Here is a 27,506-nt window from a genome sequence, read left to right on the forward strand (position 1 = left end):
TTCAGCGTTTGTGAAGTTAAATGTCAAGCAAGGATCGGATCCACGCCATTTATGAGTTGGGAAGAATTGCTACTTTTCATCTGTCCTTTTGGAAGAGAGTACAGATCAGATAAATTCTGACTTTCCTATTACTGTGTGTTTGATAATCTGTGCCTTGGCCGAACAGGAGAAATACAAATGACATCAGTTACTTCTGTGGGAAGGGAAGAGATTTGATATTCTTGCCACGTTGCCTGAAAAAAGGATTCATGCTTCTGTCAAAATGCAAATTTTATCACATATTTATGGGATCGCAGATACTCTGTAGCATTCACATAGGCATGTAAACAGCAGTGTGATGGAATAAATGATGTGCTGACTTGATAAGAACACTTCTTATGGCCAGCCCAGCCTTGTGACATTGTGTGTAAATTGTGGAGTCCGTGCTCTCCTAACTGGCAGTTCTCACCCTGTCCCTGATTACGATGGTCATTACGTACAGACCATCTCCTTCCATATGCCAGCAGAGCTCCTGGGTTAAAATAAAAGTCTGTGAGGCCTACAGCTGCTCTCCTGGAGATGGCTGATAAATCCTCTGCGTGTTATATGTGTGTGTGTTGTAGCAAAGTGTGTATAAAGTGTCTGTGTGTTGGAGCAAGTCAGAAGCGTGCAGATACTGTGGTTGTTAGAGGTTTGCTGGCTTGTTTTCCATGGCAAGCACTCAGAACTGCTTGCGTGTTCTGTGATGCTGCTGGCGGTTTTGTTTATCACAAGTGCGGGACTAAACATTGTGTGAGCTGACTTTAAACACCTAAAATGTGAATTTTAATATCCCAGCATTGCCTGTTGCCTTTTGCAGTTACAATTGGGCAGAGCACCTTGTTGTTGCACTCAGAACGAGATTGCAGAGAGCTGTTAGGAGGACAAATTACTTGGCTAATTACAGTCGGACGCCTGAAGTGGAACTGTTGGACCTGCAGGAGCGTGCTAAGTTGTCTAAGAGCTTCTCCCAGCCTGCTTTTACTCCCGAGGCCTGTGCAAGCTGGAAACCTGACAGCATTTTGCAGAATTTGGGGTTGACGTATTGATTGAGTACCCAATGGGAGGACAGTGCCTGTGGTGCTGGGCACAGTGGCTGGATGGCACAGCAGCACCGTGGCACGCAGTGGGATGCCTTACAGAGCCAGCAAGCTGTCGGGATGTGCAACAAAAAGGAGGGTGGGATGTGAGGGAAGGGAGAGAAGAAACCAGGGAGCGAGCAAGGATTTGCACCCCCAGGTCTCCCATTGTGGGGACAGGAGCTTCTGGGCTTCTGGGCTTTGGCTGCCGTGGCAAAGGGGGGGAGCAATAGCCCCCCCACAAACAAAAAGGGTTAGGGGGAAGCTCACAAGTTCCTAAGAGGAGCAAGACTGGCAGAAGTTTTCGACAGCCGTTTCTGACAGTCGTATTTAACTGCCTGTCCAGAGCTATGAGGAACTTGGAAAGCTGTTTGTAGTTCCTATTTATGTCTTAAAATACACGGGATACAGACAGTGTTCAAGCTCATGCATTGCATCATCACATATCTTGCTGTGTGCTGTTTCTTTTTGCCCTGTTTTTTTGTGTTTTTTTTTTTTTTTTTCCTTTTTTCTCGTGTGAATCGCAGCCTTGTTTTTCCCCCTGCACGAGAGCTGGAAGCATCCCTTCCCGCTGTGCCCTGCCGTGCCAAAGCAGTAAGGCTTACTAAAGAGCAATTTCTTTCTGGTTCTGTCATCCAGGGTTGAATACCTTGTATTTTTTGCCCTTAACTCTTGACTTGTCCCTTTCCATTAAAGATGAAACCAGGAGTAACATCTGTCTGTCTGGGTTTCAAAATGAGTCGAGTTGTAAGCCACACAGAACAAAATTATAAGTGGTGGCTGTTGTTATTTTTCTTCTTGACAGCAAGCAGGTCACACAACTCAAATTTGAACTCAAATGTTTGCAGTCTGGTGGATCTCTGTAATTAATAATGTTCAAATTTAGGGTAAGGTTTGTTAAGACTGAGTTCTACAAGGGCTCTTCCAAGTATCTCTAAGTGGGTACGTACCCATAAGCCCATGTGTGCCTGTGAGAAATGAGACGAGTTTGCAGGGTTTTCAAATTATCTAGTCTAAATTTTACATGCAATTAGGTTGTTTTTTTTTTTGTAATAATATAGTTTTAGGAAAAATAATTGACAGAACCACCACCACCAAAAAGAAAACACATCAGTATTGCTTGTAGTAAAGTGAAAGTTACAGACTGCAGGCTGAAAGATGACAAGTGGTGTTGCGTGTGTATGGGGAGAACCGGCACACCAACACCTACAAGCAGTTGTGAATGATGTGTTGTAGTTGAAGCTGCCCTAAGTTTGCTAAACCTTCAGACTCTTTGTCCTCCTGAAATAAACACGAGGTACATCCATGCACAGCCAGGCCTTGTCACCGGACAGCAAAACCAAGAACCCTGTAGTGTTTCGCAGCCGCAGCGAAGCCGTGCTATGGAAAAAATGATGTCGCCCGAGTTCACTGTTGGGGCTGAGCATCACTGAAGTCATCTGGGCTGGTTTCACCCAGTGAACTTGCAACACCATGGCTCCAGTTTTCACGTCGTGAGCAAATACTTACGAAAATACCCCTGCTTCTTCATAGATCGATGCCTGCGATGAGAGAGATTTCCCAAGCAGTTCTTCCTTGTGGCAGCTGCCTTGCGGTCGACACACTTCTAAGCAAGTCAGGATTCATTTCGGTTATCTGATCCATTTGTTTAAATAGAGGCTGAGCTAACTGGGGATGTATGTTAAGCAGAAATTGAATTTGTGCAGACTTGCTCCTTTTTTTTTTTTTCTCTGCATGTGCTGAGTACAATAAAAGGAAATGGTTGAAATCAAATTTGGAGAATAGCCATTTTAATACTGTTTGTGTTTGCAGCTGTAATGCTGTAGCAACAAGTTAGGAAAATACAATTTCACCTCTAGCAGAGGCATTAACTGTTTTCTGCAGCTAGCGAGGAGGCTTAATCATACTGATAACATTTCATTCAGGGCAGGAAAGGAAAGAAAGGCTGCCCCTCCAGTGCAGTGGTAAGTAGTATCAGGAGCTGCTTTATCCCCTTCTGGTTCCATCAAGTCTTTTGAATGTTTTTCTGTGGTCACTCCCTAGTGGTGCTCGCTGGTACTGGGCAATTATTCACTGCCACGTTTTATTTCGTAGCCTACTCTCTCCTGAAGCATAGTCAGGAAACTCATAGTCTTCTAATAATAACATAGGGGCTGCAAAGAGTAGAGGAGGCAGGAGCAGGGACTGGTGTTTCTGCTGAGGGTGTGAGTCTCTCACGTGGCTTGCTTTCTCATCTTGTAAGAGTTTCTTATGTTTACAAAAAGCTTTATTGCTCTGACTGCTGCTCTCCAGAGTGACCATCACATCATGCCTAGAGTTGTCTGCTACGCTTTATTTCATGTTCTTCCGCTACGGGTAATTTCTCCAGGTAATTTCTTCAGTCTGCACGCCTATTAAACGATGATGAATGTCAGAGCAATGTACACAGCTTTTTTTTTTTTTTAGCCTTGATGTACTAGCATCTCATTAGGATGATGAGTCAAGCAAAAGTCTTCCTATTTGCTGTAAGTAGACTAATCTCATCAATAAATTCATCAAAAATCTCTAAAGATACTGAGCCAAACCTATTGACAATACTGGAAGTTTCTGTGATTTAGTGGTTTGTAGATCCAGACAGATAAATTGAACATATTTGAGACAGATAGTGGAGATAATCTTTCACTCTTAACCTTTTCTACAAACTATCATTCTGTTTCAAAGCCAAGAATGACAAAATTTCAAGGAATAATTTCTCACAATGGTAATTCAGCAACTTTTTTTTTTCTTTTTTTTCCTATTTAAGATCATATTCATAGTTTTCCCAGCTTTGAAACAAACTTGCATTTTTGTGACCTGAGTTTGACTTAATGTTCTTTTCCATACACCTTGGTTTGGAAAATTCACGACAAACAGGATTTTTTAATGAACTCTGAACTAGCCTTTCACCTCATTGAGGGATGCGCAGAGAAATTAAATCTATATTGTATCAGAAACTAAGATGATCTTTCTGCCGTGCTTACGTTTTAAATGCTAGGTCTATGGCAGACAGTATGTCATGCCATCTGGGATGTGGTTGAGTAGTTGTCTATTGTTTTATGGTATATCTGGAGAATCCTGAGTATAGGCTGTTCAAATGGATACCAAAACTATTTTTACCCGTTATTTCCTTTCACTTGCTTTCTAGTTTTACTGACTAACTGCTGTTATCTAAGCTGTGTTTTCTAGCTACTTACACAGCTCTTGTTGCCAGTGGTTCTTACAAAACTTCACTTTTAAAATAAATCAGGCCTGAGGGGAGACTGCTTTTAGTGGTGACATGGCAGAGTGGGCAGGAGCCTCAGATTGCTGTGTTGAAGTCTGGTGCAAAACCCTGGGTAATTACTGTCCTTTGGTTCTGTAATTCTTCTGCATCGTGTAGGTCAGGCTCCCAAATTCCTTATCTTGGAAGGAAATGTGGTACAGTGGGTGAAGAGGAAGACTATTGATTACTTACTTTCTTCCTGAGCATTTTCTTACAGGAGGAGTGTTTGCTGTGATTGTATCATTACACCTTCAAAAGCTGGATAGCCAGTGCTCTTCTGGCTTTTAGCTAGAAGAGCATTGTATAAGCTGCAAGGGGAAAGTTTTTCTTAGAGGTAACTGAGAAAGTAACTTGTAAGCATTCAACGCAACTCATTAAATAACTGGCATGTTCTTGCATGGTGTGTCCCAGAAATGTCCAGGACAATAATTCACTGCCCCTATGGCAATGTAGTGCCTCTGAGAGATGTGAGGTTGATGAGACTGGGACCTTTACTTCAATTTATCCACCAAACAGGGCCAGGCAGTGGCGTTATATGCTTTCCGTCACATCTCTGCCTTGACTGTTAGATAGCTGATTACTACCCATGGATTTTCTCGTCTTGTAAAGGGAGGTAAGGGAAAGGATGCTTTATGGTACTAATTTTCATAGCTGGCTTTAAAAGCGAAGTGAGTCACTAGAGGAAACTGGAAAGCAGAAAGTGTACTGAAAGAAGTTTTCATCAACCCCTGGCTGCTGCTATTCATACCTGTCCCGCTTATCCACACAAAGCAGCTCATGGAACAAATCATCCTCACTTTGAACAAAAAATAGCTTTTTAATTCTCCTTGGGTGTTTTCAATAACCAGAATTTGTGGAATTCTGAAAAAAATGGTGGGGATGCTGTCGATGAGGTATGGCCAACAAAGTGCCTTTTGTACCGCTTTTCACTCGCAAAGTTATAAGCTTTTCTTCATAGAGAGCTTTTGCCAAGTTGATACAAACATCAAGGAGGCTTACAAAACTCAGCGTGAAAAATACAAGAGCAAATGGCAGAATTCAGTATCACAGGGTTTTGTGTGATTTCTCAACTAGCAAAAATGGGAGGTAGGTAAAATACTAGAATTCAGGGTGGGAGCAACATATTCAGAGCAAAGGACGTCAGTAATTAGTTTCGTAAGTGGAGATAAATATGGTACAGTAGAGCAGAAGCAGCTGAAGAATAGAAACAGATCTTGCTCAGAAAACTGAAGACAAATGGCCAAAGATGTGAGGACTGGCTGCAGCAGCTTCTGGTGTCAGGCATGGGAATTCTCCCTGGGCTGGAATATTAGAACTGGTGGGCCAGTTTCTAATTTCACGCTCGTATTCATGCATACCTTATGAATTTCAGAGGGTTGTACAACATGGCAGCAATAAATGAATTAAAGCCTGGAGTTAAAACTGGAAATACTGTACGTATAGAATGATTAATGGCTTAATTTTCACTTCTGAGTTCACAGAGAAATTCATATTTCTTGAAACGGCTGTAACGTGATTAGTGAGTATACTGCATCTGTCTTTTAAGCTGACTTCTTAATGAAATTGGGCTGATGCACTCTTGCTGTCTCTGCCATTCTCCTTTCTCATGGCTTTTGAATTAGGTGGCCAACTTCAACCACGTTTAACAGAGAGGTGGAGGTCTCAGAGCAGGTTAATCATTAGGATATTCATGAACATAGAAAGCTGGGTAAAGGAGAAAGATGATATTTTTTTCTGAGAGGCACTTTGCATCTTATAGATGCCAGCAAATTCATGTGAATGAGGAGCCTCCAGACTCAGCTCTTTAGTTGAGAGTGGTATAAATGCTCCTTGTTCCAGCAAATGGTGCTTTCCCCATCCTCTTCCCTGCCTGTCTTTGGGATTCAGTAAAACAGCTGCTGACCTGACCATCCTTTGCCTCTTGGTCTGCCCTGAACCACCTGGCTGTCCTACATGGCCAGGAATGCAGAAAAATAAAGAAATCCTGGGTTAAGATTAACTTCATAGATATCTTAGAAAATCGAGTGCTGTTAAATGAGTGACTCGCCAAAGGGACACCAGCTCTTTTTGGGCTGCAGCACCGCTGAGGCCTGCAGTCCCCACGTGCCCAGGGGTGCGGGCTGAGGCAGCCAGGCCGTGTCCCCAGGCAGAGCCACGCAGCTCTGGAGTCCTGCCAGAGTGAGGCAATGCTCAGAGCACAGGGATGATATAAATCCTACTTCCATATGCAGAAAGCTGGAGAAACAACACGACATGGTGTCTCCAGCTTCCCCTTGGGTAAAATGTGATGCGTCCTTTTGGGTTTAACGCAGCCACATCCTCAATTTAAAGTACAACCACCAGTGTGCTCCATACTCCTCAAAGCAAAGAGTCTGTGGAAGTACAGCCAAATCATTTTATCTGAGGATAATTCTTGAAATTTTCTTGTTCTCCCCGCTGTTTGCATGCACTTTGGCCCTTGTCTGAAAGGGGCCAAGCTGTGCCTTGAAAGGTGGTGAGAACTGTGACACCCGTGATGGGCACAGGCACCAGCAAAGAAATAGCTGTGTGGAGAGAGGGGGGTAAACTGTTCTCTTCAGGCTTGGTTGGACTGGGAGTTGGGGTGTTTTAGATTGGATATAGAAGGAATTTCTTCACAGAGATGGTGGCCAAGCACTGGAGTGGGCTGTCCAGGGGAATGGTGGAGTCACCATCCCTGGGGGTATTTAAGAGATGTGGCCCTAAAAGATGTGGTTTAGTGATGGGACTCAGTAGGTCACGTTGGTCATTGGACATGACCTTGAAGGCCTTTTCCTGCCTAGCTGATTCTATGATTTTGTGACAAGAATGTGCTAGCTGAAAGACAAATGAACCCGTTACTGTGTTAGGGAGTTGAACACCGGGTGCCACAGGTACCTCCTGCATGGTGTGTGGGGTTTTGGTTGCGTGTACCCTGCAGCTCTTCAAGGAGGGGAGAGGAAAGGAGAGCTCCACTCGCTTCATGTTGTACCTGAGTTTCTTCTTCCCAACAGCTGTTCTTAAAATAGTTTATTAGTAGAAGAAATGTTTCTTCCGTTCTTATAGGAAAACACTGGGAGAATTTAGATTATTCATTCTAAACTTCAGTATCAGCTTATTCAACTTGCTTTACTTTCTGTGGTAGGCACAATAGCTGCTGTATTGAAACAGATTTTCCTCCTCTGTAATGTACTTCTGAAGTGGCTAGATTACTAATGATGCAAACAGACTTTAATTGTGAAAAAGCTAGACACTGCATGAAAGGCACTAACTGAGGTGTAGAAGAGACAGTAAGAAAACAAGCTAAGTAAAATTGCTGTTGAGTTTTATAAATAGCACCATCATGTAAGCAGGTGGCATCTGGCTCCTGACAGCTGGCAGGTACTTTATTTTCAGGCTTCGGGAACTTCTGCATCACTTTTGGATGCTTAACTTGTCAAGTGTGCTTATTACCATCTACTGGTGGTTCTGGTCATTTGCAGCACTCAGGGAGACATAACATGAATACTTTCAGCAAACTTTGGCTGAAGTAGAAAATAAGGGTCATGCCTTCACTTTTTGGGTGAGACATAAAGGTTTGACAGCCTGGCTGGCCTCATTAAAGGGCTTCTAGTACCCAACAGTGCCAGATAGCTTGGTTTCGGAATAAACTCAGTCAGGTGGCTTGTTTAAAACATTTCGTTGGGTTACATTTGTGCTGGTGAGATTTGCGTTGGATCATACTTGTCTAAGATACCTTGACTTTGTGCTGGTTCACGTCACCCAGCTTTCTGCATCAGGTGTAGGTGTGAGGTCTGTGCCTGAGTTAATGTTCTGGCTAATTCAGGGGAGGTAATTTTCTGTGCCAAAGCTCTTCCCAGACTGAGTTTATATTGCTACTTAGCCTAAGGATTTTTTTTTTTTTTTTTTTTTTTTTTTTTTTTTTTTCCCTGTACTGACTGGTATATCGGATTGTGGAACTGTGGCTTGACAAAATAAGAAGTTACTAAACTTGCTCCAGCACGGTTTTTGAATGTGGTAGTACAGAACTTCTTTTTCCATCCTGTAGCTTGCCAGGTGGCTGCTCTAACAACCAGCCCTGCTCTTTTCATCATGAAACATGCTGCGGGGTGAAGAACCTGCTCTGCAGATGGGCTTCACTGCTGTTGTAATCAAAGCATGTGCAAAACAAAGCTTCTGAAGCCCAGCAGCCCTCACTCTGTGCTTGTTCATAAGAAGTGTGCACAGAGTGCTGGTGTTGGAGGCAGGCCAGGAGGGCATCAGTTCATCTACAGGGCTCTAGGGGCTCAGCATACCAATAAACCCATGTTTATTGGGTGCAGGGGGGATGAGGCTCCAGTTGCAGTTCAAGGAGGGCACAGTGATTGCAGCCCAGCTTGCTGGCTGGTGGTGGCTCAACTGGTTCACTGTGAGCATGGATCTTTGTGTTTCTCCCAGCGTTAAGTCCAGTTTTATGATCTTTGTCCGAAAAGAGGTGTGAGATTCGTCTTCAGCTAACAATAATCTTATTAGTGGGCTGTAAATTGGAAGTAAAGATTTATTCTAACCTTTGCTGATGGTGCCAATCACTTCCAATTTGCTGTGTGAAGACCTGAATGAGGCAGGCTCCAAGACGAGGTTTATAGGGCTGGGTTTCTGTTGCTGAAGTTACATGGACTGTTTGTGTCAGTGCTCCCATTTTCCCCTTCCTCAGGGTTTGTAAATCCAGGCTCAATTAGATGCTTTCTTTTCTCTTTCAGGACAATTATTCTGAGTGACGGCCCTTGCACACGCTTCTGAGTGGTTATCATGGGCTTCATTGCCTTTCTGAAGACCCAGTTCATAGTTCACCTCCTCATTGGGTTCGTCTTTGTTGTGAGTGGACTGATCATTAACTTCATTCAACTATGCACGCTAGTCCTCTGGCCCATAAACAAGCAGTTTTATCGACGAGTAAACTGTCGCCTTGCCTATTCGCTTTGGAGCCGTGAGTATGCTTGAAGGAGACCTGAGGTCTGGGGGTGGGAAGGGGGGTGTCTTTGATTGCTCTTCCTTAATTTAAGGAAGAGACACATGCATGTATATGCATGCACAACAGAGAGAACTGTTAAGTCGTAAGTAGACTCTTTCAGAGCAACTCAGAGCAGACATCTTTTTTAAGTTTTGGGAAAACATACAGGAGTCAAGTGACTGAGGCATACTGTCACTCTGTCCTATAAAAGGAGCGGAAAGGTAAGCTCCTTGCTACCCTGACCCTACCTTGCTTGGTGGGAAACTGCCGATCAATACCATCATTGTCCTGCATCAGAGACTCTGCTGAGCGATGGGAGAAAGGGGAATTCGGAGACTTCTTCAGGTATTTGGTGTAGGTGCTTTGTTGACCACTTGCTTAGGGGCACAAGTTGACTGTGTGATCTGCAAGGACAGATGTCTGTCTTAAATATGTAGTGTAAATGCCTTTGTAGCTGGGCTGTGTGACAACTGCAGAGTCCTCTTATGCCCTGCAGTGTTCATCTATGACACCTATGTCTCTTCTTGTAAACAGTTTTCATCTTCTGCCTCTGGGAGAGCTCTGCAGTGAGTTCGGCTGCTTTGCTTTCCCATTCTAAGACCTTTGCAAAACTTCGTCCCTGTGAATGGTTTTCTTTTTCCTCGTACAGCTTAACAGGACAGTAGACTTCTGAAATGAACATTTAGAAGGCTCCTTAGTCCAAATGTCACTCCCTATTTCAGGAGTGAATCATCCAATGCATTTATACATTTCCATTCTCCATCTTCTTCCAGTATGCATGGCCACTTACATTAGTGCTCAGCATCCAACTCCCACTTTGGATAAATGAGTCACCTGAAGGAGTACTTAAATTACAATTGAGCAGTCCACTGACAGGCACCCACATTTAAGTCATCAATGTGAAGTATTACCAATAAAAATGCTCCAAAGTATCTAGTTTGGTTGCTTTTTAAGTTTTTTGTCTTTGTCCTTCCTGTGCTTTTTGTTCCACCTATTTAGACTGCTGTCTAAGCAGCACAGGAGAAGTGAAATTAAGTAGAGTGTCAGGCAAACTGTCAGGAGAAAAAGGTATTGTAATGGAAAAAAATATAGACAGAAGCTTCAAAATTAGCTTGGGGCATGAGATGGGGGTGTATGGGATTTTGTTTTGCTTGTAAGAATTTCTTTGTGCTTTTTAATAACTTAGAACCTGATCTCATCTTGCAAACTATTGCTGCACAAGTCGTCTGTTTTTTTTCAGAGGATGTGAGCTGCTTGTGCCTGTAAGGCTTATAGATTCGCACCCTTGATTTCTGCAAGTTAGCATTGTGTGTGGAAAAAGCAAGTCTTAAATACTGTTATCTATACTTTGTATACACTGAAAATACCCTACACTTGTTCAGAAAGGTTTGGAGAAGTTGAGTAGATAATTGGATTGCACCTAGGATAACCCCTCGTGTACAGCCTATTAAAAATTAAACGAGTGAGAAATTAAACTATGAAAATTAATGTAAATGTTACATGGGATTGCAGAGGGCTGATGGCCTGTAGTGGAAGAGCTGGCAGAATGTGCACTTCAATTGTGATTTATAATGAAATAAGTGGTGTAAGTGTAGCAGTTCAAATGTTGCCATTGTAATGAAATGTGTTCTGTTACAGGGAAGGCTTTTGGCAGTGAACCTACTGCTTGGTGTTCTATTCTAGATGCTACGCTTTGGTCACTCACTCCAAACTGTTTGGGTTGAGGCTGAGACTTTTCATGCAGGAGCTCTCCTTACAGTAGCTGTCTTCCACAGAAACTGCTCTGCCAGTCTGGCAAAGGAATGGTGTGCAAGAGTAGATATATAGGTGGTTGTGTGTGTGTGTGTCTGCTGAAAACAAGGCTCTATTACTGTATTTCTTCTTAAATGCATAAAATGTGGCTTCAAAAGGGGAAGGAGATAGACTCTACCCAGTGTCTATGGCAGACATTTGGGGAAAAATAGCAAGAGAGAGATGTGTTGGACTTGAAAGCTTTCTAAGAAATAGTGAAGCACTGAAATAAGTCATCTGGAGGGGCTGTGATTGAGATATTTAAGGACAAGTCAGACTAGTGAGCTCAAACTTCAGTCTGTTACCAAGGTGGCATCCTCTCCTCCCTGTCCTTCCTGCCAGGGCCTTCCTGGAGTAAATTGGTGCCAGGGATTTTTGTCAGACTCTGGGCTAAAAGTAAACGCTTCATTGCATATTTAATTCATGAAGGGTAGTTTGTATTCCAAGTTTTCTTGTGTCAACTCTTTTCAGATGACTCATGCCTTTGGATAGCAGTGTGTTTAGTCCACTTCCAAAAACAGTCTCTCAAATTTTAGTACTTGAAGCCAAGAGGTGCATTGTGCCTCTTGTTTATTTTCTTTCTGGATGGCTTGTGAAGTCATAAAACCACTTGCTTTGGTGTATTGGAATCCAGATGGCAAGAAGGGTTTTTGCTGTAGTAAAGTTCTTAGTGGCAGCTACATGGAGTATCCCAAATGTTGCATGTCTTACCTTCTCTTGGCTTAGAAATAGAGGCTTGCTGTATTAGTGACAGGATCAGTGCACATGAAATATCTGTTACACTTCCCCCACACCTCCCTCCCTGCACACACACACCAAAAAAAAAAAAAGGAAATGAACTCACTCCTTGTTATAATAACTACATCATTTATGAGTACACTTGCAAAGGACAATCTGTTTCCTTATATTTAATTCACTGGCTCATCAACCCGCCTATTTCAGTGTGAACTCTGAGATCTCTAAGCAAAGCTTTCTCTACTATTTTGGAATACATAGTGCAAGGAATACCTTGCAGAAAATCGACACCTGCCTCTGCAGAATTTTTACCTGATCTTGAGGAAAAAAACAGACCCATTTTACTTTATTTTTGATAAGAAAATGAATTGTCTGTAGCAGATACTGTAGGTGTTTAGAAGGGGAAAGTGCTTGGAGTATTATACTGTTTGGTGCCACTACTCTATTCTCCTGAACACCTACCTGGAAGAGCACAGCTCTAAACTGAGGTCATTCTTGCTGTCCTCTTTCCCCTTGCACTCAGCCAGCATAATCAGAGCAAGAAAGGTAAGCCATCACATCATTCCCCAAGGAGACAAAGCTGTAAAAATAATAATAATAATAACTTCTAGTTGGTATAAATTTTTCTTTTCTCTGCTGTAATTCCAGTTAGCCAGGGTTATACTCTCGATCAGCAAATCGTATAAATTTGCCAAGTGAGCAAGTCTTGAAAATGTTACAGGAGAATAGCCTGGCAGATAAGCAGTCACACAAGGAATACAATCTGAATAACTAATTCTAAAGAAGCTACGTAGCTTTGGCAAGTTAGGATCATTTTCCCTACTACTCACCTAGATAGTGTGTTTGCCTTCTTATTGATGTGGTGCAAATTTGGACTGACCCGCTCTTACTTGGCAGCTTAGGTAGAATACTGTGAATTGTGTGCTCACTGATCAGAAGCCCTTACGCAGGAAGGCACCACTCCATTTTACAAAACCAGGGCCTTCTGACAGGAGGCTGGAGTGTACAGGGTGGCAGAACTGTGTAGATGTAGAGAACTGAGAGCTCTCCTTCCAGTTTTGCGTATCTAGGCCCTGCATAGTTATCGTAATAATATCAGAAAAGCTGGAATTTTTAACTGCTGTCGTTGTGCTACCAAATTTTGATTACATCCATAACTAACTGAAATGAGAAAATACCAATGACTACAGTTTGCATGGAAGCAAATCTTCCTACTGGGAGAATGAACTATTCTCATACTTTTTATAGATGTCCCATGATACCAGCAATACTTTCCATCTGCCTCGTTGCACTGAAATGAGACAAATAGGCTAACCATAGCAACTACACTGAATGTGTGATGAATTTAAATGGAGGGTCCTTTTAAGATGAAACAGATGGAGGTGGAAAATGAAAAAAATGTGGATAATGAAGGAAATGTACAGTGGAGTAAGAGAGACACTGGAATATTGAAAAGTTGGAGAAGACAGGGGAAAGGGCTCATTCTTCACTGTGCAAGAAAGAAGCAATTTACTATTTCTGGCTTTGCATGGGTATTTTGATAAATTTGCTTGATTCTCTGGTGCTTCTGACTCTGATGACCATAACATAGAATGATAAGAGTCCTAATATTAAAATCTCTTGCAGAAGGTCTGTGACACCGTATGCACTTAAGAGCCCTTTATTGTTCTGTTTACCTCCATAAAGCTTGTTTCATGTTGAGTAAAAGCATTAGGCAGCATCTATGCATAATTTGTATTCCACCTGGGGGAAAGTGCACTCATTTAGTGGAGCAATCAACAGCTCAACTGTCTTGTGTTCAGGTATAAAGTTTTGGGTATTCTTTCTGCTTATCATGAAATTCCACGTTCATACTACAGTGCCCAAACTTGCCATCATAAAAACTTGTTAAAGTATTCCTAAAGCATATATCTAGTTCCCTAAATGCTGCTTAAGGATAGCGTTGTGATTTGGTCTATACCTGTACAAGCTGTCATTTAATCCCTACTGGATTGGGTTGAGATGATGACAGTGTTGTCAGGAGCCAGAAGAGCCCAGGTACTGAGTGGGGCTGGAGACTAAATGCTGAACATTTTGTGTAAGCATCACCTCTAACTCATCTGTCTTCACCATGTTTGTCAGAGTTGGTAATGCTGCTGGAATGGTGGTCAGGCACAGAGTGCACCTTGTTCTCCGACGAGGCTACTGTGAATACCTTTGGGAAAGAGCACGTCATCATCATCTTGAATCACAACTTTGAAATTGACTTCTTGTGTGGCTGGACTATGACAGAACGCTTTGGAGTACTAGGGGTACGTGGTGCCATGAGCTTTCCCTTCATCTGAAGGACTGTGGGTCTATTTTAAACCCATGCACACAGAGTTTTCCAGAGAAAACTCCATCAGCTTTCCATCACCTTAACCTTAATGCTTTTGTTCGATACACATCAGCAAATGACAATTTTGGACTGTTGTTTTTGTTTCTCTCCAAGAGTTCCAAAGTTCTCGCTAAGAGAGAGTTACTGTATGTGCCCCTAATTGGCTGGACGTGGTACTTCCTTGAGATTGTTTTCTGCAAAAGGAAATGGGAAGAAGACAGAGATACGGTTATTGAAGGATTAAAACGTTTGGCTGATTATCCTGAATATATGTGGGTAAGTGTTGGGTTCCTCTGCTAGTATCGACTGCTGGAAATGCAATGGTGAAGGTGTCACTCTTGTGGTGCAGTAGCCTTGTGTATCAGGAGAAGATCTGCTCCCTTCTGTTCCTCACGTGCTGTCATGGAAAACATGCTCTGTTTCAGGAGGTCTTTTGGGATATGTTCATAAAGTGTTGCTCTGTTTTCCTGTTGGTAGTTAAAGGCATTTGGAAAGCAGTTCAGAAGCTTGCACAGGTGATGTAGAAGCTTATAATGTATAAGTCAAGCTTGTGTAATACTTAAAAACAAGTTCAGATAAAATGTATGGCTTTTTATTCTTTTTAAAATAATAATTAGCAGCTCATATTTGACTACTAAATCTATATAACCTTAATTAAGTTACATCTTCTGAGGTAGGCTAAAAATGTAGGCAACAAAATTTTTTTCTGAGGTAGGCAAAAAATTTTCCTGGAAGAGCAAGTGCATCCGGGTGGGGTGGATGCACAGACCATGAATTTTAGTAGTAAATTCTTCTGTTAGCGTGTTCTTTGATCTGTAAAATTATATGTTTCCTGAAAAGTCTCTATGAGAACATATGGTAAGATTACAACTGCTTGTGCAGTTATGCTTCTCCTTTTTATTTTGACATTATTTGAAGCCAAGGGTAGAACATGTATGTTTCATTACGTACAATGTTATTAGATTTTACTGCAGAAATACAGTAGTATAATCAACCTATTAACCTTCTTTTAGCTTTGAATGCAAATGTTTTGATAAGTTTACTGTTTAGCTTTTATAGCGGTGTGTTTAATGTAGAGATATTTGGCTCATAAAACATTTTAAGATGCTTTTTGCACAGTTCAAGTGAATTTCACTACTCAAGAAAGCTTGTTAAAATGAATAGTGAAATAGTAGGTCTTAACTTGTACATAGTAAATGGATGATTCGGTTTTTTTATCATTACAAAAAAATACAAATAAAATATCTGGATAATGTGTTTTAAACTACTTAATTGCTTGAATACATGGGTATGAACTAAATATATCCTCCTCATTCGTGTTTAAACAAATGCACACACACGCACACACACACACACACACACACATATATATATATATACATACACCAATTAAAATATGGCAAGACTTTATTTTAGTTGCAAGTCTATATGTTGTAATGATTCTATCATTGATAACCAAGAACTAATCTCTAGGGAAAACAACAACAACAAAAAAAGTAAATGCAAAACGTAGTTATTTAAATCAAGGCTTCCTGCTTGGTAATTTAAATTATGATTAAAATTGACTTGAATAAATCAATTCCCTACTTTTTTGTGCATTCTAAATGTTGCAATTAGCACCGTCTGTGCAACCTTCCTTCGTTATTTTTTTTTCACTCAGGCCTTACAGTGCAGTCTGTACCTTGCTCACTATACTTGGCTCGGAAGGGTTGCTGCACCACTGAGTACAAGAAGGGGAGAATTTGGTGCAGCAGAAAGAGAACTTGAATTTAAGACCAGAGGCTGAGTGTGCAGCATTGGCCTCTGTACCTTCAGCTGTCCTCACCAACTGTCTGTGGTGGTTGGTCAGGTTTTGGTAATGGGATTCACAGAATCATCTAGGTTGGAAGAGACCTCCCCAAGAGTCCAACCTCTGACCTAACGCTAACCAGTTCTCCACTAAACCATATCCCTAAGCTCTACATCTAAATGTCTTTTAAAGACCTCCAGGGATGGTGACTCCACCACTTCCCTGGGCAGCCCATTCCAATGCCTAAGGGCCAAATGAAGATTGCAGGGCCAGCTTCCATGCTGTCACACGCTCAGGCAGTTCCGACTACCATGTGTGTGGCTTTGCAGTCTTAACATTTGTTTGATTTACTTTTTATGATGCACGTTGTGTATACACTACAGAAGGAACAAGTCAAGCAGCCACAGCACTGACAAACAGCAGGTATATGGTGACTCACTCAACAAGGGTTTCTTTTGAACTGCAACGTTACAGCATTGTACGATGCTGCTGTGAGAAAGAGCAGTAGCAACCTTATAGTCCTGCCGTGCCCGTTGCTTACTTGTGATGCAGAGGTTTGTGTGTTTGAAAGCTGCATGGTTCCTAAGGAAAAATGGATATCCACCTTTCAGAAAGACCAGGGATAAACAGAAGTTCACCCCAGGGTGCTCAGATGGGCTTTGTTTGTCTGCTCTTGGCTTTTGGCTTCGGTGTCTCTCACAAGTAGAGCAGGTGTAATACAGATGCTAGAGAAGGGCAGATCAATAGTTTTGTGCTGCATGAAGTCAGGGTGGGAGGATTTCAGTCTTTAATTGTTGCTCAGGATACTACACTCAGATTGATGCCTTACATGATGAACAAGGTAAAGGCTTTAGAGAAAGGCACCATTTTTTATGAACACAACTGGTACAAGTTAAAAAAAATAAATAAAAAAAATAAAAACAGAAAATCTTTCAGACAAACATGTCTGTCCTCAGATGAGTAGCTCTGGTTGTACAGTTCAAATTTTAAACAAGCAAGCTAGTGATTAATGTTTTTTATTCTAAAGTAGTCATGTACTGATAATTGGGTTACTTTTTCTGATATGTAGATCAGTCCATAACCAGCCAGCTAAATCTTTAATGGATTTTTTTTTCTTTATAAATAAATATTTCAGGTATAACTACTTAGAGTTTTGTTACCTTAAATTTGCTTTCGATGTAGTTAAATATAATCTACGCTGAATGAGTAGCGACATGGTACTTGTGCCTCCTACTTGATGATCAAATTAGGTAACTGAAGCGTGTGTGTGCACGGACACATGTTTACATTATAAAAAAAAAAAAAAGTATTCAACTTGTTTTCTTGTGATCACAAAATATCCTTGTTTTTGCCTTTTATTTTACTAGTTTCTCCTGTATTGTGAAGGAACACGTTTTACAGAGACCAAGCATCGTATCAGTATGGAGGTAGCTGAATCCAAGGGGTTGCCTAAGCTGAAATACCACCTATTGCCCAGAACCAAAGGCTTCACCACTGCTGTCCAGTGTCTCAGGGGAACAGGTACTGGCAAGCTGCTATTCATTCTTCACATTAATTGTAACGTGTAGCACATAGTAGTACATATACTCTGTTGTTCATTTTGTCCATTACAATTATAAAGTTGGCAGTAGTAATCGTTCACCTGTAATTCATGCCACATAACTTTTACTACTCCTAAAAAATAAACTTCTTAAGTGTGTAATTGTTGCTTAGTTTATCAAGTCATCTTGTGTTTTGGTAACGCGTGTGCAACATAGATGGGAATGTCAGGTGGCTGAGAGAGAAAAATAAATAAAACATGGTAACACAAAATAGTAAAGGGCTCTGCTGCCTGCATCACGAATGCAAGGCTTGTGCAAGGCCCTGTTGCTGTTTAATGCAAGGGTGCTGCCAACGTGGTTGCTAGAATTGCTGATAAAACATCCATTTTTTTTCTTTTTTTTTGCAACAGTTGCAGCAGTGTATGACGTAACACTAAATTTCAGAGGAAACAAGAACCCGTCCCTATTAGGAATTCTTTATGGAAAGAAATATGAAGCAGATATGTGTGTAAGGTGAGCATATAATGATGGTGAGCCCTAAGATGCATGCTTTGGCGTGTTGAAGTGTATTCAGATTTCACAGGGAAGGATCCTCTGCTGTAGTCCGTTTTGCTTTGTCATTCAAGTTTCTCTGCAGACCACAGAGACCTCCTTGCCATGCCCACACCCCAGCTTCAGTTTACTTTCACGTTTCAGATCCCCTGATTTTGCCCAGCAAGTCAGAGAGCATTGGATGGACTTTTTAAGCCTGAGTAGAACTGTACTGTCTATCTAGCTGGGGTTTCCCCAAACTTTGTGCGGTGAGGGCACTCATATGCCTTTCTTTTCTCTGATGGGAACAGAAAGCAACTGTTCTGTGCCCTACCCAGTCCCTTGTGAGCATATGTATAGTATAAATAGCCTGCCCAGCATCAGTAGCCTCCTGTAGAAAGTGGAGTAAAGCTCCTTATTGTGCCAGTTAGTCTCCTTCTCTCACATGGCTTGATTAGCAGATTAGAAGGTAAATAATGCTGAAACTCAAATATGTGAATGAGGTGGTACATTCCTCACATTCTTTTTATTTTTTTGCCTGAAAGAGTGACTGTTAACCCCTACCTCCACGCAGCACGTATGTGCATGCATGCACACGTACATGTGCTTTCTCTTTCTTGCTTTCTCCTTGTTGCTGCCTTCTTCAAAAGCTTTGTGTGATCATAAAAGCTACCAATGTTTTCCTGTTGAATTTCCTCCTTTCCCTTTTATGTCTGGACTTGACAAACGACCTGCTTGTTCTTTCCACAGTTCTGACAGCTCACTTCTGGTACTTGAAGTAGCAGGACCACTTGCTACTTCCCCTACTCCGTTCACCTCTGGCCCTGGGTGTGTGCACTGCAGGTGCATAGCACTGGCTCTGTACATTGTCCTAATGAAAGTCAGTGTGCCATGCCAGAGCTTCCACAGGTGAAAGACTTTATAGGGACTTGCACTCAAGGTACCACAGCACCATTTTTTTTGGAAGAAATGCTGTCCGAGGGGAGGCAGGGTGCTGCAGCCCTAATGGGGAAGGGAAGGACACATCCCTGATGAGGAAAGTGAGCAGACGACTTACCAGTTAGTGAAACAGCATGTAAGGTAGTTGCCACCTCTGATTCCTGGTGCTACGTGTGTGTTGCATATTTACCTAGATCCAGGGTGCATGTGCATGGATGTACATCTGGATAGTTATACACCGAGCAGCTGCATTCAGTTAAATTATTCAGTTAAATATCCTATGGCTTGGATATTATAACTGAGATGCAAGTTGGTCTCCTCTATTGGTGAGGAGAGAAGAGAAATGTTTTCATTAGTCTTTAGAAGAGATTTGGTTTCATAAAATTCTGTCAGATAGTGTTGCCAGGTGAAATTGCTAATTACCCTGTTGAAGAAGGTAATAACTATGTTGTTCGGTAATGTTGATATATAACATGTTTGTGGACTGAATTGACGTTCTCAAGATGCTTTTCTGTACTTGAAGCTTCCACAACTGTATTGGGGAGGAAACTATTACAGAAAGGAAACTATTTTTTACTGTCATCTTGCTGAAAATTAAACGTGTCCTTGATGTGCCAGCGGACTTGGCTTAGGTAGAGAAAGGAAGCATGTAAGCTCTTGTTCTTCATATATGCGTATGAAGCTAACTGTGTAGAGGTAAGAAGCTTAGCTCCCTGGGGATGATCCAGTCTTTCTCCTGACAGGCTCCAGAGAAACTGATTAGCTAAATTAGTAAATGTTGTTGCTGTGAGTACCCTCTAGTGGTGGTACCAGTACAGTAACGATTTTAGCAGAGAGCTTTCAGCAAATGAGCTTTTTTTACTGAGCTTTTGTTGAGCATTGTTTATATTAATTGAGAATCTCCTCCTGTTAGAGCTATTAGAAAGAAATCTGTAAAACCTAGTTTTCGATTTGTTTATAGGATGCAGAAGCTATTAAAAGTGCATTAGAATATCTTCCTTCTGCTGCTGCTGACTCAAAGGCTTTAACTTGCACTGTGGAAACATATTCCCTGGTTGAACAACACCAGATAAGTTGTCTTGGGGATCACTGTGTCTGTAGCTCTCCTAAAAGCCAGAGTTCTGTTTTTACTGCCTGCCCTGCTGGAAGAGGGGCCTGATACCAATGTATGAATGTTAACAAAATGTTTCAGCTTGAGGGTAGGAGGTGTGTGTGCCTGCCCTATACAAACCAAGCAACTTCTTTCTGAGTTGATCCAGGATGTGGAGTTGTGTGCCACTGAGAAAGGAGACACCACAGACGTGCCATTAACATGCTCACATATCAGAACATGAAAGAATGCAGGAAAATAAGTTGGCTCTTCACAACTAAAGAGAATCTTAAAAGGCGCGTGTGCTCAGTGAGGTTGGGTCAGTACCCAGAGCTGGGCATAATTTTCCTGTGCACTCAGAACTCTGTCTCTACTTGTATGGCCAGAGAGGCAGAGAGAGAGAAGAAATACAGTCTCTGTAGAAGGTGTTTTTCTCAGAGTTGGTACAAAGTGAATTTTTAACCACCCACCTCTCATTCCTTCATTTTTTCCCCTCATTAGCAGAATGTAACAAACAGTTATCCTGGGTTTTGTCACTTTTGCTTGACTTTTTCCAGCTCTGGGTGCTTCATTCTGAGCTCACTGGAAATCAAACAGTGGTGGTTCCGGTGAGAGGGCAATAGCGTTTTAATAGGAAATGCTTACTTAACTAATGTGCTCTAAAATTGATGGATGCTGATACAGTTTGACTTAGGAATCTGTGTTTTTGGCAGAGGATCAGGGGTTATTAAAGTCCCAGTTCTTCTGCACTTCAGAGCTCTGCCATTGGTGACAGTATTACTTCTAGTTTGTGCCCTTTATTAAATGGGAGGTCTTCCCTCATAGAGGTCTAAAGTCAAGCACCTAGATTTTGGCTTAATTCTTTTTCTTTTTTTTTTAATCTCTCTACTAAACTAGGAGATTTCCTCTGGAAGATATCCCTCAAGATGAAAAGGAAGCTGCAAACTGGCTTCATAAGCTTTACCAAGAAAAGGTAAATGGCTTTGCTTTCTTTTCTCCCTTTCAGGACTTCTAGGGAAGTGTGTTAAGGAACTGAGAAATGCCCACCATTCCTCTGAGGGGAGAGAAGAGATGGAAATATTGTAAATAATTTGGCAGCCATCCTTCAGACTGCTGGAAGGAACATTGCAGACGAGCTGTAAGGGAGCCCCTTGGCCACAGAGGGATGGCTAGTGAGTAGGCCTCAAATTGCTGGGAAGCACAATGGGATTCAGAGTTGAGGCTGAGTTGTGAAGACTAATAGCAATCTACAATCTCCTTATGTTCTTCATCTCCCAGATCTCTGTCATACACTTCTAAAAGCTCCATATTCCCTGTGACGTTTTTACGTACTCAAGAACTGTATGTTGGGGCAGCCAGTCAAGGCTCTTTGCCGTAATTGTCCTTTGCTTTCATTTTGCTTTCCTCCTGCCTTCATGTGATACCAGTGCAGTGGTCTGTGACACAGTACAGATAGTCCCAGAGATCTGCTGCCAGGGACTGATGTACCACAAGGCCAGCGGGCCTTTGGAGGGTTTAAAGGTTTCTCTCATTTTTCTTTTATTCTGTTAGATGGTTACTTTCTTGACTGCAGACTTGAACAGTCCTGTGGGGAGAAAGAGAGAACTAATTTGCTTTGCCCAGCTCTAATTGGTAGATTGTTGAGCTTCAAATGTGTATCTTACTCTTCTGTGAGGGAAAATGTAGGCAGCAAGTTATAAGGGTCTGGAAGTTTCATTTTGTTCATTTTAACCTAATTTGTTTGAATACCTAAACTCTAATGTGATTCAAGTGGAGAGAAGTTACCTTACAAAGAGCAGTAGCAACCATCATCCATATGCCCCCCTAGCCCCACACCTCCCATCGGCAGGGCTATCAAACTGGCTTGTGAGTCAGTGTAATACAGGATTAGAGAGCTTAAAAAAGAAAAAAAGACACTTGAATCCTGTCTCCTGCTATCATGTATGTGCCTTTATCTAACTCCCTTGTCTTCGAAGAGACTCATAGAGGTGAGAATTCCTTCTGAAATTGTGTGGTTTGAGGAGCAAACATCAAGATGCGTTGTTGAGGGCCCTTCTTCCTCAGTTTCTTTGTTAAGCAGTAAATACAGGTGCAGCCCAGAGCATCCACTCTGCTTGGCTCTGTTCCTTGGGCACAGTGCTCTGCTGTGCTTGCAAATGGAGGTCTCGGTGTTCCTTGCTGATGTTTGCTGTACTCCATTCAACTTCGGCGAGAGGTGTTGTCAGGGGAGGTATTATTTATATATATGGGTATTGTATATATTGATCTTATGGTGGGAGCAATATGTTGTAACTGGAATCCTTGAAATCGATGCAGTGTACAGTGCTCCTGTACAGTAGGTACATCCTCAAAAGGCTGTGTTATTGGCAAGAAATGCCTTGAGCTTCTCAGCCCCATCATAAGGGAAGTTAAAAGAAAACAGCTTAAGTAGAGGAAAAAAAAAAAAAAAAGAAATAGCCTAACCTGAACCATCCTTGGTAATGGCTTGGAAATCTCACAGAGCAGTCATACAAACCGGAGGGGGAATATGGGCATGCCACTCCTTCCTGTTAGTTGTTTTGTGATTGCATTTGTCTGCAGGCTCAGTTGAGAATGCAACTGCTCTGTTGAAGTTTTGTGGTTATGTACAGTGCTGTCTAAGCTGGTCAGCTTGTGCTTTGCCTTCTTTTAGTTGTATATGTAGCACTTTTCTGCTGTGACTTCCAGAAAAGTCAACATGATTTAGTAAGTAAAAACAGGAAGAAAAACATCCAGCAAAAAGACAAGTATTGTCTGAATTGACCCCTGGCCTGACACTGCCCTAAATTCCTAAGAAATTAAGAGAGCAGATGAACATATTTGGTAGTGGAAAGGATAATATTGTTTCAGTTTTTATTGTGACCAACATGGCCTTCAAAGGACTAGTACAGTAGCCTTGGCAGCCAACAGAAATGCCCAAACAACAAAAATGCAAAAACAGCAGATGGAAATGGATGCCATGTAGTCTTGACAGACATTTACCACAGATGACATCCTTGATGTTGTTCTGGAGTTGACTAGTCTTGGATTGCTTAATGCAAACATCATGAATGTTTTTTCATCTGTCTTCTTTCTCTCAGGATGCTTTGCAAGAGATGTATAATCAGGAAGGCGTATTTCCTGGCCAGCAGTTTAAACCTCCTAGGAGACCATGGACTCTCCTAAACTTTCTTTTCTGGGCCACAGTTCTCCTCTCGCCTCTCTTCACGTTTGGCTTTGGAGTTTTTGCAAGTGGATCACCTCTTCTTATCCTTGCATTCCTGGGATTTGTTGGAGCAGGTAATAAAAGCAGAGATGTTAAGTACAGTAACGTGTAACAGGATCTGTTAGCTTTAAGTTCTGTGTATTAATGAATATCAATGGGACATGCAGAAGAGTACTTGGGGCTCATTATGTAGTCTTTTTATCTTATATAGCATTTTTATCACTTGAAAAGCATTAATCTAGGCAGACTTGCCTTCATATTTTAGGCAGTATCTGTAGCAATCAATAGCAAGTGGGTCTTGTAGCCCATTGCTTTGGTGCCTGAAGGAGAAAATACTGACTGTGCACCTTGTCTGTGATACTTAAAAAATTAAAAATAAAATTAAAGTTCATATGCAGCTTCATGCAGTGCACAGCTGAAAAGCAGCATTTTGTAATTGCTACTGACTTCAGGCTTTCAATAACTTATAACTCGTCTTGTGTGTTTACATGTAACTTCCTATATCCTTGAACTGGTTTTAATATGTCTCCCTTTTCTCTGTTGTGTTTTAAAGCTTCCTTTGGAGTTCGTAGACTGATAGGAGTAACTGAAATAGAAAAAGGCTCCAGCTACGGCAACCAAGAATTCAAGAAAAAGGAATAACTGACAGCTGCAGTTCAGCACATATAACCAGACTATGGTACCTGATTAACTTCAGTTAAAAAAACAAACACTTAGAAACTATCTTTTTCTTAATAACTGATGACTAATATTAATGAATAAAACTTGAGCCAAGAATGAAGAATTTGGAGGCATCAACTGAAAAGAACGCATCAACTTTCTGCCTGTTTAAGGATTACTGTAGTCAAACTATGGGAGAAAATCTGGGGTGGGGGGGAGGAGGAAATTAATTTTTCTTGCTTTGTTGGGGGTCCAGGGGTGGGGGGAGAAGAGAGGTCATTGGGCATGGCCATGTGCATCGTCAGATGACTGAATACACTGGTTTCTGTCAAGAGCACTACACTCACTTTTACAACAGGAGCCATTGAATGTTTCCTCTTGCTAAAGCCAACATTGCGTTTGTTGATTTTCAACTTTTTTATTAATGATCCAGGAAAAAACAACCATTCTTTAATTAATTATAGATGTTCACTGGATTAGTCTCTTTGGAAAGGTTGTGTTTTCATGGCTACAGATTAAATCCTATTTGTATGTTACACTGATACGTTTTATTTTCAGGCAACATCTTAAAACTTCTATAATACAAGAGAACACAATGGAGTTTGGAAGCAGGGCGTTACTGATCAGCACGTGACGTAGAACAGATCCACTAGTATTAAAAGAGTATAAAATTATCATCGTATCTCCTGCCAATTGCTCAAGGCTGTTTAATTTCTAAGTATTACCTCAGTCTTGAGTGTTGTTAGCCCCGTTTCACATTGTGTATGTATGTAATTTTGAATCTGTTTGCGTTTGTTTTGTTTCCTGAATTAATTTTGACCGTGGGATTTGGAGTCGTGCAAAGAAGGAAATTTATTCAATTGTCCTGATGTTTTTTTTCCTTTTATTTCTGTTCACGTCTGTCATCACCAAAGTCCAGTTCAACCAAGATCCCTCAGTAAACTGGGGGATAACAGCAGAAACTAGCACAATAGTTTTCAAAATGTTGTATATTACAAACATTCTGAAAGGAGAGGTCTGTAGCAATCAGATTCCAAACACCGGTATCTCTTGAACTTCTGGTGGGAGTTTTGACATTGATTCCAGTGGGGGCCAGGATCTTACCCTGTGTGCTGTAATGGTAGGGTGTGCTGCACTTTCTACTTGGTCGTGTTATAGATATTAATGTGAAGAATATTGCAAGGTGAGTTGTGCTGTTAAGCATTAGAATGAGTGTGGGGTCTCTTCAGGGATTTAAATATCTTTAGTTTTGCTTGTTGTCCTTTGGATTTTTTCACTAAAATAGAGATCAGAATCATGGCTGTACCTCTTATTTTTTCATAAACGCACATTCTAAGATTTTTGCAGATCGCTGCTGTATGCGCTGCTGCGGAATTATTCTCAAGTAGGTGGGAGCTACTTATATGTTTGTCTGAAGGCCAAAATCTGCATTTGGCTATACTCAGAAGTTGGTGAAATGGGTTGCAGATCCTACAGCTGAGGGCAGAAGCCAACCCTTGAGGTCTGCTATTTTAGCTGCCACTTAGAATATTTATCTCACTTTTGCAAACAGCAGATCTTATCAGAGCACCAATTGTTATTTTTCGTCTTTGCTCTAGCAATCACAATAAGAGTAATCATCTACCTTCTTTTCATATTTACTCTGTTAGAATGTAACCTCTTCTCCCACAGGTTTTTCTGTCTAGAAGAGCAATTTTGTAACTTGGAAAAATATTTTACTGTGGATCATTAGTCACTGTTCTGTCATGCACTTGATTTTTATTAGTGGTCTTTCCAACAGAATGATTTGAAGGATGACCCGTGTTGTCTGTCTCCTGAGACTCATCCTCACTGAATCATTGTACCTGTATCTCCAGCATTAGTGTGTCATCTTTCTACCCTACAAAAAGCCTTCCCTAAGACAGGGGATACAAAACTGTCGTTCATGGTGGTGGAAATTGGAATAAGATTTGGGAATTGAGGAGAACAGATCGTAGCCATGACTCTGTTTTCCTTACTGAGTGTTTTTGTACTCTGTCTTTAAATATGGTTAGAATTCTAAATGCTGATAAATATAACTCTGATTTTTTCCCTGTTTTTTTTTAACCAGAGGGCTAAAACCAGTGAGCTTTTCTTTATTTTCTTTCCCCCTCCCTTTTTTTTTTCCCCCATAAGTAATTCAGTAATGGATATAATTTGTGTTTGTTAGAAAGATGTTACAAATGCTGTATACTTGCTTCCTGAAGATGGTATTGAGTATATATAAACTGTGCCAGCTTAGCAAAGCGAGGCTTGCAAAGCAGGCTGACCACTGGCTGTTTTATACTTACACTTTGGGTGGTATATTAATAGGGCATGACAAGAATTCAACAAAATAAATCCCTTCTTATTGCTGAGAAGAGGGGGAGTGCTTACAGGAGAAGGGAATTAAGAGCCTTTCTCTTTATGGGATTCTTTTCTCCTCTTAGTGCATGTAACTCCTTATTAAGAATCATGGGATTAGTGCATGTACATCAAGGGGAGAATAATCAATGTTTCATATTTTCCTATAACTTATTGGTCATGCTTTCTTTTCAAAATATAATACATGCATCATCATTTACTTAATTTGCTCTTCTAAACGGACATATCAGTAACCATTTGGAAAACCGAAATATACAGTAATGTACAAAACAGTGAAAAACAACACAGATCTCTTCATTTTGAATTTTATCTCCTCAAATAGGAGTTTTTATATACGCACGAGTGCACACATACACAGAGTATGTATAAATTAAAATAACTGGAAATAGCTGAAGTTAATGTCACTAATGAAGATTAGCAGGTGGCTTGGATTGGAAAAGTGAGCGTAGATTTTATATCTGACACTATTTTCTTCTGGTTTAATAGATTATAGCTTGTATATTTGACTACCAAGCCCTTTAAGAGCAATAATAAACAAAAATATATCATGTTTTTTTTGTCTTTTGCTTTTCAACCATGCTAAGTTTAATAAACTTCAAGCTGTAGGATCACTTTCTCTCTCCAGCTTTCGAAACACTCATTTATTGCTTGATCGTTTAGATTAAATGCCATGTCCTCCAGTATGGACCTGCAAGCTGACTCTCATGGATCTCAGCATTGACTCTGAAGGTGGCTAACATGGGCCATGGCAGCACCCATCAGTGTTGTGAAGAACAACGATATTGCTCTCAAAGTGGGATTTGCAATTCCAAGACAGCATCACGTTGACCTACATCTTAAGCAGACGGTGGGAGAGCTCTGAGACTACTGGTGTTGTGATGTCTCGCAGTTAGGAAGGCACAAAAAGCTGATGCTGAAGGAGGATGGGTTGTGATCTGTCTGGATAGCTGATGTCCAGAGGTCTTGGCTCAATAGGGATTACAGTTCTCTGTTGCTCATTGTGGGCTGAATGTGCTCTTGCAATTGACTTAGTGTTACTGAGCAAAATATTTGTCTCTTGCACAAAGAGCATGGGCAACATTCCTTTGTTCTGCTTTAACTTATC

At 41.2% G+C, this 27,506-nt stretch overlaps 1 protein-coding gene across 9 annotated transcripts in view; it reads left to right on the plus strand.

The window, feature by feature from the left end:
* Positions 1-26,951, plus strand: part of AGPAT3 (1-acylglycerol-3-phosphate O-acyltransferase 3) — an 86,338-nt gene extending 59,387 nt beyond the window's left edge. For all 9 annotated transcript variants that reach the window (XM_068685465.1, XM_068685431.1, XM_068685456.1 and 6 more), the window contains 8 exons: positions 9,114-9,340; positions 14,012-14,181; positions 14,361-14,522; positions 17,403-17,556; positions 17,987-18,089; positions 21,034-21,109; positions 23,235-23,433; positions 23,913-26,951. In XM_068685465.1, coding sequence (XP_068541566.1) covers positions 9,163-9,340; positions 14,012-14,181; positions 14,361-14,522; positions 17,403-17,556; positions 17,987-18,089; positions 21,034-21,109; positions 23,235-23,433; positions 23,913-24,001 — 1,131 coding nt within the window. In that variant the 5' untranslated portion in view covers positions 9,114-9,162 and the 3' untranslated portion in view covers positions 24,002-26,951. The remainder of the gene's footprint in view (positions 1-9,113; positions 9,341-14,011; positions 14,182-14,360; positions 14,523-17,402; positions 17,557-17,986; positions 18,090-21,033; positions 21,110-23,234; positions 23,434-23,912) is intronic.
* The last annotated feature ends 555 nt before the right edge of the window (positions 26,952-27,506 follow it).

The sequence above is a fragment of the Anas acuta genome, chromosome 1 (assembly GCF_963932015.1).
Source record: "Anas acuta chromosome 1, bAnaAcu1.1, whole genome shotgun sequence".
Lineage (NCBI taxonomy): Eukaryota > Metazoa > Chordata > Aves > Anseriformes > Anatidae > Anas > Anas acuta.